The 11,744-nt window shown below is 35.1% G+C and overlaps 1 protein-coding gene across 1 annotated transcript; it reads right to left on the bottom strand.

The window, feature by feature from the left end:
* Window positions 1-8,776: 8,776 nt before the first annotated feature.
* Window positions 8,777-10,889, bottom strand: LOC142172161 (uncharacterized). Its single transcript, XM_075235944.1, has 4 exons — window positions 10,545-10,889; window positions 10,260-10,409; window positions 9,569-9,748; window positions 8,777-9,502 (listed from the first exon to the last, which is right to left on the bottom strand). Exons 1-4 carry the CDS (start codon window positions 10,887-10,889, stop codon window positions 8,777-8,779), a joined length of 1,401 nt encoding a protein of 466 aa, XP_075092045.1.
* Window positions 10,890-11,744: the final 855 nt, after the last annotated feature.

An 11,744-nucleotide genomic window follows, 5' to 3' on the forward strand; every position in this document is an offset into this window, starting at 1 on the left:
TCGTCCACACGCCAGATGCATACATCGCAAGAGGGAGATCGTGGATATAGAATGGATTGTTTTGAACTTCATCAAAGCAGATTTTATCTATGCTAATTAAGATGAAAATGAATTTTTATCTATGCTAATTTTTACTTGTCGATTTCTATTTATGTTGTTGTATTTGATATATTGGTTATGTTATTTCAAGATATTCAAGTTATCTCTAGGTCCTAGGAGAACTTTTAATATTTACGTCAACTAATACTAATTATATAACGATGATGCTTAATTAATTTGTGCACAAAACAACCAAGTACAATAATTGGTATTCCTGACAGAAAACATGATAGTGTTATGGAAAAATAAAGTAAAGAAAAGTACGCAGAGAAACTGATATATTATTCAAATTTCAAACGTACATAATGAACTGCAATCTCTTCTATTTATAGAAGAAAGGAATATGTTGTGTAACCTGCTTGTAAGTTACTACTATACCAGATATAGATAATCTTCTACCGGGGGTGATGTTTATTCATAACGGGGCACCGAAAGGATAAGCTTATTGTACCAGATATAGATAATCTTTTACCGGGGATGATGTTTATCCATAACGGGGTACCGAAAGGATAAGCTCATTGGCCTAGATATAGAAAATCTTCAACCGGTGGTGATGTTTATCCATAACGGGGTACCGAGAGGATAAGCTCATTGGCCTAGATATAGAAAATCTTCAACCGGTGGTAATGTTTATCCATAACGGGGTACCGAGAGGATAAGCTCATTGTACCAGATATAGAAAATCTTCTACCGGTGGTGATGTTTATCCATAACGGGGTACCGAAAGGATAAACTCATTGTACCAGATATAGAAAATCTTCTACCGGTGGTGATATTTATCCATAATGGGGTACCGAAAGGATAAGCTTCTTCAGGAGGCTTATTTCCAATATAGCACTAAATAGATAAACATATTTACGGTGGAGTCCCATATAGATAAGCTTCTTCAGGAAGCTTATTTACAACGGAGTACTAAATGAACACCTATAATATAATATATTTATAGCACTCCCCCTTGGATGTCCATTAAAAGATAATGTGCCTTATTAAAACCTTACTAGAAAAAACTACGTGGGAAAAAAACTTAGTGAAGGAAAAAGAGTACACATATTTAGTAATACGCATAAGTCGCATAACTAGTTGTCTCATTAAAAACCTTATAAGGAAAACCGTGTGGGAAAAACCTTTAGTAAGGGAAAAAGAGTATAACGCGTATTTTACTCCCCCTGATAAAAACTTTGTTTCAAATATTTGAGTCTCCGCATTCCAATCTTGTATACCATTTTTTCAAAAGTTGAAGTTGGCAAAGATTTAGTGAATAAATCTGCCGGATTTTTACTTGAACGGATTTGTTGCACATCAATGTCACCATTATTCTGAAGATCGTGTGTGTAGAATAATTTTGGTGAAATGTGCTTCGTTCTATCTCCTTTTATAAATCCTCCATTTAATTGGGCTATGCATGTAGCATTGTCTTCATATAAAATTGTGGATCTTTTATCACATTCCAAACCACATTTTCCTTGAATAAAATGAATCACTAATCTCAACCATACGCATTCCCTACTTGCTTCGTGAATAGCCATTATCTCAGCATGATTTGAAAAAATAGCAACAATAGATTGCTTTGTGGAGCGCCATGATATGACAGTACCTTCACATGTAAACATGTACCCGGTTTGAGATCGAGCTTTATGTAGATTAGATAAATAACCTCCATTTGTATAACCAACAAGATCTGCACTACCTTTGTTAGAATAAAATAAACCTATATCAAGTGTTCCCTTTAAATATCGCAATATATGCTTAATCATGTTCCAATGTCTCCGTGTAGGAGAAGAGTTATATCTTGTTACTAGATTAACAAAAAATGCTATGTCATGCCTTGTAGCTAGGGGTGGGCGTTCGGTCGGTTCGGTTCGGTTTGAAAAAATTCGGTTCGGTTATTTGATTTTCGGTTTTGTAAAAGTAGTAACCAAAATCGAACTAAAATAAGTTCGGTTCAGTTCGGTTTTCTAATTTCGGATTGGTTTATTTCTAATCGGTTTTCGGTTTGAACATTATCATATTGAGCTCTTTTTATGTAATAATTGGACTGACGAATTTGTTGGTTTTCTTTTAAAATTTCGGTAAGTTAAAATAAAATGGTAAGTTTTGTTAGAGTTAAAAGTCTTAAGGAATGGGTAATTAGGAATAGCCGATTGGGTTACTTATTTGGATTGGGTCTTTGATGGACTTCAAAATTGGGCCTATATTATTACCTATGGGCTTAACCTATATATAACTCTATATGCTAATAATTCAGTTTTTCGGTTAACCGAACCAAATAAATTAATAACTGACAACCGATCCGAAAAACTGAAATTTTAAAATTTTAAACTGAAACCGACCGAAAAAATCGAATAACCGAAACCGAAATATAAATATTTTCGGTTCGGTCGGTTTCTTCGGTTCAGACTAAAATATGCCCACCCCTACTTGTAGCATTATCAAGATACATAAGTGCACTAATTGTACTAAGATAAGGTATTTCGGGACCAAGGAGTTCCTCATCCTCTTCTGGAGGTCGAAACAAATCTTTATTCACTTCAAGTGATCGAACAACCATTGGTGTACTCAATGGGTGCGCTTTGTCCATGTAAAAGCATTTTAAGACTCTTTCTGTATAAGTATATTGATGGATAAAGATCTCGTCTGCTAAATGTTCAATTTGCAGACCAAGACAAAGTTTTGTCTTTCCAAGATCTTTCATCTCAAATTCTTTCTTAAGATATTCAATTGCCTTTTGAAGCTCTTCTGGAGTTCCAACAAGATTTATGTCATCAACATAAACAACAAGTATAACAAATTCTGATGCCATTTTCTTTAAAAAAAAATACATGGACAAATAACATCATTTATGTAACCTTCTTTCAGCAAATATTCACTAAGGCGATTATACCACATGCGCCTAGATTGATTTAAACCGTACAAAGATATTTGTAATCTGATTGAGTATATTTCACGATACTTTGAACTATATGCTTCAGGTATTTTAAATCCTTCAGTGATCTTCATATAGACTTAATCAAATGAGTCATATAGGTTATGACTTGTATTTAGATGGCATGACATCTTCAGGTGTCTGGACTACATGTCTGATCCTCACAATCTTTTACAATATTATGTACTATATTGTATCAAATATATCGTCGACAATCATTTTGTATCGGTTCGCAATCGACATAACTTGTTGAGATTTCATCGCTTTCGTACCTGAACTTCTTCTGGAGTTTCATGAAATGTTATGCCATGGGCTCCTCTAGAGCTTATTTCCTCCTTATTATGATTATTTTGATCATTTGCTCCTATCATTTTTCAATGATTGTTACCTTTGGAACCGATCGGTTTACTACGCTTCATGCGTGCAGTAAATTTTATCCTTCAGGGACTTTAATTTTAATAGGAGCATTTGCAGCTGAAATATGATAATTAATTTTGGATCAACAAATGTTTCTGGCATTTGACTTGAATTGTCTCCTGAATGAGGATCACACTAATGATAATTTGATTCATATAACATATTTTTCAACTGCTTATTCCATCCCCCTAATGTTAGAAAAACTAACATATATCCCAAATCTTTTTTGGGAAACCTATCTTTGTGCTTTGTGGTAGAGAAATTAATCATATACCACGCATCAAAAGTTATTAGACAGTAAAAATATTTGGTTTCAGATCTTAAACCAATTGTGAGGGGATGACTTATCATATATATATGCAATTTAGAAAATCTTAGACTAACACATGAAGCTTTGTTCTCATAAGCAATAGTTTAGCCATTAATATGAGGTATTAAATGCTAAACCAGCTTGGATATAAACTAGCGTTATCAAGATGAACTGTTTTAATTTCATAATCTGAAAATTATGCTCTTAATTGAGAAAAGCAATTCAAATGCCAAACTGCAGGTTGACAATAATCGCACATGTAACCATCTCATATATGCATCTATAAGCGGTTCACATGATAGGTGAATAGGCACATTTTAACCTTTTATATATTTCAGAATTAGGGGTCTTAGTCCCAACTTTGGCTAGTATAATCATATTATTATGAGAACAAGCAACATAACAAAATTCTTGAAGAATCTTCTAGTTCTTCAATATATGTTTATCGGAATTCTTAATTTGCTCATCATATTTAAACCAGATGGCAAATAAAAACTTCTAGTTTATTATGGCATGTGCTATCTTTTAGTAAACTTTTGGTTTACTATGGCACAAACTTTTATATCAGTAAACTTCTGATTTACTGTGGCTACTTTTGTATCAGCGAATTTCTGATTTACTGTAGCTACTTTTGCCTCAGTAAAACTTCTGATTAACTGTGACTGCTTTTGCATTAGTAAACTTCTGGTTTACTGTGATACATGATATAGTACAAATTAAAAAATAAGACGGGTCACATACATATTATTTTACCCCCTATGATTGTGGAAACATGAAGATTTTCAATCTTCCAATCATTTGTAGTCTCAATATGATAGTCATTTGTATTAGTAAACTTCGGGTTTATCATAACATATATTTTAACCATAATCATATAATATGAATGACATATTTGTATATAAGCTCTTCGAGAGCCTTCATTTATTATCCACAATCTAATATTATTCGGACACTACTTGTGTCATGTTTTTTCTAGACAAATAGTTAGCTCTTCAGGAGTTTTTGATACATTTTGTACTATCAAATATTGCTCATACACTTCTGGTATCATGAGAGAAAATCATAATCAAATGAACAATATAAAGACAATTCTAAACTTATAAATATCATAAATTAAGAATTTTAGTATTTTTACCAACTTTGTGACAAATGTCTCTTTCAGGGAGAAATGCCATTAACATCTGAATATTTTATATTAAAGCCGCAACCACATAGTCATTACATCCTTCAGGGAAAGATACACGAGTTGTTATTTATAGTTAATAACAACTAACCATAAGATATCGATGTGATTATAATAGAAAGTATTCTACAAGAATCCTTTTGTCTTAGAATGAAAAAATTTCAAAGATGTTTGAGGTACAACAGCTACGTGCGGCAATGATCTTTATTCCACAAAAATAATATTTATATCCTTTATTATTCTACCTCTTCAGGAAGTGAGTTGTAATATTTCTTCATTCACTCCAGGGAATGAAAATGTGCTTCAAAAATAACTTTGAATAACTCATGATTTTGTTTAAGTACATAAAGACACTGCTTTAAAATATTTTCTTACTTTAGGAGAAAATTTCAATTGTTTTACTACTTCAGGAGCAAATTTAAAATACAAAATATTGAGTATATATTTTCTCAATCATATTACCTCTTCTGTAGGTGAATTGTAATATATTTACATCAAGAGCGTGTTCATATTTACGGCTTTATTAATATTATCACATTCACTTCAGAGAATTGATTAATATTTATAAAAAATTCTCATCCTTCAGGAAATCGAACATAATTATCTGAACGCGCATTAATCACATCAAATTGTGATGCTTCAACCTCTTTTAAAATATTTACTACTTTATGAGAAAATCGAGGCGTGCATGTAATATAGAGAATATTTCTCTAGCTTATCTTTAATTGTAACAATAGAAAGCCTAAATTATCACTTCTGGTGGTCATAGGCATATACCACTTCTGGTGGTTAACAAAATTTAGTTACAATGAGATATATGAAACATAACCACTTCTGGTGGTTGTATACTTCTTGTAAACTTTGCTGGAGTTAAGTGGATCTAACAATGTTATCCACTTTGTAATCCTTTATTAAGAAAATAAGGATGAAAACAAATACCAAAAGGTACTGTATGCGTAGCATATAACCAAACAAGCGATGATAAAGATTTTAAACTAAATATAAGCAAAATACTCAAATTACTTTACACAAATTTGCTCACTCCAGGCGTAAGTGATATCCACATTACTACTGCCAAGAAGAAAAGCTCACCACCTCATGGATATAATCTGCCTTATGATTATCGGAATGAACAAGATCTAACCACGGACGTAAGAGCGTCGCCTTACATCGGAAATGAACACTGAAATAGAAATTAAATTCGAAGTAAGCGCTCAAAATGGCAGAGTCTCGTGCTTATAACGTGTTATGAAATAAAGAATGTAAAGAAAGACAAGTATAGAGAGAAACTAATATATTATTCAAATTCCAAACTTATGTACATAATGAACTGAAATCTCCTCTATTTATAGAAGAAAGGAAGTTGTTGTGTAAGCTGCTTGTAAGCTGTTACTATACCAGATATAGATAATCTTCTATCGGGAGTGATGTTTATCCATAACGGGGTACCGAAAGGATAAGCTCATTGTACTAGATATAGATAATTTTCTATTGGGGGTGATGTTTATCCATAACTGAGTACTGAAAGGATAAGGTCATTGTACTAAATATAGATAATCTTCTACCCGGGGGTGATGTTTATCCATAACGGGGTACCAAAAGGATAAGCTCGTTGTACCAGATATAGATAATCTTCTACCAGTGGCGATATTTATCCATAACGGGGTATCGAAAGGATAAGCTGCTTCATGAGGCTTATTTCTAATATAGTACTAAATAGATAAATATATTTATGACGGAGTCCCATATAGATAAGCTTCTTCAGGAAGCTTATTTACAACGGAGTACTAAATGAACATCCATAATATAATATATTTATAATATATAGTACTATATTGTAAAGGCTCGGGCAAAATATAAAACCATATTCAGCAAAAATATCGAAATACAATCACCTTTCTGTATCAACAGCAGAATATGAGTTCAACTAAAGTCATATTAAAGCATCTTTTTTCTTATATTTTTCTTCGTGTATGAGAAAAACTTACTCTCCTAGTTATGCTATTGTAAATTTGTGGACTACTCAACTAACCAGATCTAGCGACATGCAAATTAGTCGACTATCATTTTTCTAGAGCATGAATTCTATATGAGAGAATGAGAGAAGAAGAAAAAATGAGGAAGAAGGAGAACTCTGTATTTCGTTAGAATAACAATCACTTTACAATTAAGTGCTTAACAGTGCATTTATAACAAACACTGCCTTGTTAAGTAACCGCCCTAACTGACTAACCCTTCTAGTTTCTTTAATTGCTAAATGACCCCATAACTACTCAAGTCATCATTTCTGCACTTCAATACTCCCCCTCAAGCTGGAGAGTGGAAGACATCTAACACTCCCAGCTTGGACAGTAATAGATGATATTGTGCAGCTCCCAAACCTTTGGTCATTAAATCTGCTAGATATTGCTTGGTGGATACATACTCAGTGGTTATCAGTCCTGTCTTGATCGTTTCCCTCACAAAATGACAATCAATTTCTATATGCTTGGTTCACTCATGAAATATGGGATTAGCTGCTATTTGCAAAGCAGCTTTGCTATCACAGTGCAAGTGCACTAGTTTGATCATACTATTTCCCAGTTCTTCTAGTAAGCCAACCATCCAAACTGTCTCTGCAACTGCTGTAGCCATGCTCCTATATTCTGCTTCTGCTGAGCTTCTACTGATTGTTTGTTACTTCTTAGACTTCCAGGACAACAGAGAGTCTCCTAGTTTGACAATGTATCCCGTAGTTGATCTCCTAGTATTTGGATATGCTGCCCAGTCTGAGTCATAAAACACTGTCAGATTGTTTGCTTCTCTTTTCTTCAGCAGTAAAACCAAGCCTGTGGATCCCTTGATATACCTCACCACTCTTAAGATTGCATCTAAGTGTGATTATTTAGGATTCTGCATAAATTGACTCAATACTTGCACAACAAAGCTTAAATTTAGCCTTGTAATGGTCAAATAAAGCAGCTTTCCTATCAGTTTTTGGTATTTTCCTGCATCCTCCAATTGCTTATCTTCTGTATTCCCAACATGGTTGTCATAGTCCACAGTAGTTAGCTTATGATTGAGCTCCATTGGAGTTGCCACTGGCCTGCATCCACTCAAGCCTGCCTCTGAAATGAGTTCCATTGTATATTTCCTCTGGTTCAATACAATTCCTCCCTGTGATCTTAGAACCTCTATTCCAAGAAAGTATCTCAACTCCTCTAAGTCTTTCATTTTGAAATTGTGATGAAGAGTCTTCTTTACTTATGTAATCATATCGAGAGAATTCCCAGTGATCAACAAATCATCCACATACACCAAGATGATCACAATGTTCTTGCCACATTTCTTGGTAAAAAGTGAATGGTCATATGAGCTTTGAAAATAGCCAGCTTGCAGTAAAGCATTTGAAAGCTTAATATTCCATTGCCTTGAGGCTTGTTTCAAATCATAGAGGGATTTCAACAATCTACATACCTTGTACTCCCCCTGTTTGTGAAATCCCAGAGGTCGATCCATATAGACCTCTTTTGTGAGATCACCTTGTACGAAGGCATTATTGACATCCATTTGAAACAATGGCCAATATTTGGAAGCAGCAACACTAATAACTGTTCTCACTATAACCATTTTTGGCTACATGTGAGATAGTCTCATAGTAATCCAATCCAGCTTGTTGCTTGTAGCCTTTAGCCACTAACCTTGCTTTGAACCTGTCCACCTTTCCATTTGCCTTGTATTTTATTTTGTATACCCATTTTGAGCCTATATCTTGCTTCCCAATAGGAAGGTCTATAATCTCCCAAGTCTGATTATCTTCTAGTGCCTGTATCTCTTGCTTCATTGCCTCTATCCATTGTGGATCCTATGCTGCCTCTTTGAAGGATTTAGGTTCCACAAGAACTGAGAAAGCTTGTAAATAAGCTTGATATGCTGTGGTAAGATGATCGTACCAAACATGATTGGAAATTGGAAACTTGCAGTTTCTAGACAGCTTTGTAGTAGTCACATAATCCTTCATCCATATGGGAGGAGTTGTCTTTCTAGGTTCTCTTTGAACAGGTTGTGTAGGTAAGTTTGTTGTTGCTGGGGCATGCTCTTGCTCAGCAACAGATTCTACAGGAAGAACTTCTTCTGATCCCTCTCTTAATGCTGAATTTGGAGTATCCATTTGCTCTAGTGGTGCAAGGATTGGGGCTATTTCTTCTTGTTCCAAGTCTGTAGAGGCATCATCACTTTCATGAGAGCTAATGGCATCCTGATTCATAAATGAACCAGTGTTTTCTTGAGCTATAGATTGTATGGGTGTTGGATCAGAAATGGGCTCTTCCGGTGAGATAGGCACCTGGTGAAACATATCATCAGCTTCAACACCTATATCCTTGAAAAGAAATCTTATTTCTTGAAAAACCACATCCCTGCTTACAAAAAATGAATTATGTTCAAGGTCATACACTCTGTAGCCCTTTTGTGTTTCTGAATACCCAATGAATACTGCCTTCCTAGCCCTGGGGGCAAACTTATCTCCCCTAGGCAAGGCTGCTGCATGACAATGGCAACCAAACACCCTTAGATGATCAACCTTAGGTTCCTAGCCATATAACAGTTTATAGGGAGTTCTTCCCTTTAAAACTGGTGTAGGCAGTCTATTGATTACATATACTGCAGTCTTAACACAATCTCCCCAAAACCTTATAGGAACTCCACTTTGAAATTTCAATGCTCTAGCCACCTCTAAAATGTGCCTGTGCTTTCTTTCCACAGTTCCATTTTGTTGTGGTGTATAGGGGCAACTAGTTTGATGAATAATACCATAAGAAGACAACAAGATATCACACTGTGCATTACAAAATTCTGTCCCATTTTCAGATCTTAAATACTTGACATTAGCACCAAAATGATTGTTTATTATCAGCAGAAAGATTTTCAGAACTACACACACTTCACACTTTGATTGTATCAAACATGCCCAAGTGTATCTACTGTAATCATCTACTATTGTAACAAAATATTATTTCTTGTCATAAGTTGGAACCATGTATAGTCCCCAAACATCCAAATAAAGAAGTTGGAAGATATTAGTCGAATTTGAAACACTAGTTGGAAATTTCATCCTACATTGTTTTGCAAGAGGACATACATCACAAGATCTTGTTTCTACAATATTGATTTTATTCTTCAAAGCTGATAAGTGTTGTAGATTTTATTGAGGCATGTCCCAATCTGTAGTTCCACAAGACTGTTTCTGCTCCTTCCTTTGCAATTGTGCCTGCCACCAGTGCTTTATTTTTTGTATCTCTTTACTTTATTATGTACAATCCTTCATGTTCTCTACCAATCCCTAATACCTTGCCACTGTAGAGTCCCTGCAACACACAGAAGTCAGGGTAGAAGGCAGCCAAACAACTGAGGTCTTTGGTGAGCTTTGACACTGATAGCAAGTTAAATTTAAAATCTGGTACATAAAGCACATCTTTCACTTTCTGATTTCCTAGAATCTGTGCATTTCATGTATGTGTAATGTTTGAAGTCTTCCCTATTGGCAATTGTACACTCCTATATCCATCAATGATCTTAAGTGTATCTAGTAAGTCCATATTACAGGTTATGTGATGAGTGGCACCTATATTCACTATCCAATCTTTTTCTGTGGCATTGGACATTAATGAAACAATACATGCCATATTTGTGGAACATTCTGCACCTATAGGTTTGTTCAGCAATCCTACTAGTTGCTTGTATTGTTCCTGTGTCAGGTAATGCCCTTGTGGTTGACCTTCAGAGTTGCTGGTTTCTTCTGCACTTGCATTATTGGCAAATGTCTTGCTTCCTCCTACAACATGAGTCTTTTTCTTGCTTTTAAAATATGCTGGATATCCTACTATCTTGTAGAAATTTTCCTTTAAATGTCCCTTATATCCACAGTGTTCACATATTCCTATCTTTTTAGGTTTGTTATATTGAGGCCAACCTGCCATCACAGTCAATGGGTCCTTGTTCATATCAGCCCACTCTTAAAGCCCTTTGACTTTCTTCCTGAGTCACTATGGCATAAGCTTCATTCATACTAACTACATGCCTTTTCATCAACACATTGCTTCTCACATTACTATAGCTTTCATTTAGCCCCATAAGAAACTGCAACAAATGTTATTGCAATAGGTGTTCAAGTGATGGTCTAGATTCCTCACAGTCACAACCTGGTTTTGGTGCTAGTATGTCTAATTCATTCCACATATCATTCATATTCGAATAATAAGTGGTTATAGAATCCGTACCTTGCCTTAGTGATGCAATTTCTGCCCACAAGTGATAGATCCTAGTGAGATTGCACATGTCAAACATTTCCTTAAAATCACTCCATACCTTCTTTGCACTAGACGCGAACATGATACTCGGTATCAATTTACTCGCAACCGTACTACCTATCCATGACAATACAATCGCATTGCATTTCTCCCATTGCTCTGCTAACTCACCTCTGTACATGCCTTTTACACAGCTTCCGTCTACAAAACCAAGCTTGCTCTTTCCCCTAAGTGCTAGCTTCATCGTCCTACTCCACAGTGCATAATTCTCTGGCCCTGTAAGCTTAATTGGCACTAAAACTAGTCCTGGAGCATCTGATGCTTGGAGAAATGACGGATGATTGTGCTCTAGCTGTGTTACTTCATTTCCTGTCATTTTTATAGGTTTCAAGCTTCGTCAATGTCGATCTACCAGAAACTCAGTCGATCCGCTGGAATTTCACCACGAACTTGTCGGAGAACACTCTGATTTCAAGGAACTTGCTCTGATACCATGTAAATTTGTAGACTACTCAGCTAATCAGA

Source organism: Nicotiana tabacum, chromosome 17 (assembly GCF_000715075.1).
Source record: "Nicotiana tabacum cultivar K326 chromosome 17, ASM71507v2, whole genome shotgun sequence".
Taxonomy (NCBI): domain Eukaryota; kingdom Viridiplantae; phylum Streptophyta; class Magnoliopsida; order Solanales; family Solanaceae; genus Nicotiana; species Nicotiana tabacum.

What these genes read in the sequence shown, in the direction of transcription:
- LOC142172161 (XM_075235944.1), bottom strand. Translation starts at nt 10,889, where the DNA reads ATGGCAGGTTGGCCTCAATATAACAAACCTAAAAAGATAGGAATATGT. An exon ending in CCACAGAAAAAGATTGGATA is followed by an intron (nt 10,410 to 10,544) that starts GTGAATATAGGT and finishes TGAAATGCACAG; the next exon opens with ATTCTAGGAAATCAGAAAGT. An exon ending in GTGTTAAGACTGCAGTATAT is followed by an intron (nt 9,503 to 9,568) that starts GTAATCAATAGA and finishes TTATATGGCTAG; the next exon opens with GAACCTAAGGTTGATCATCT.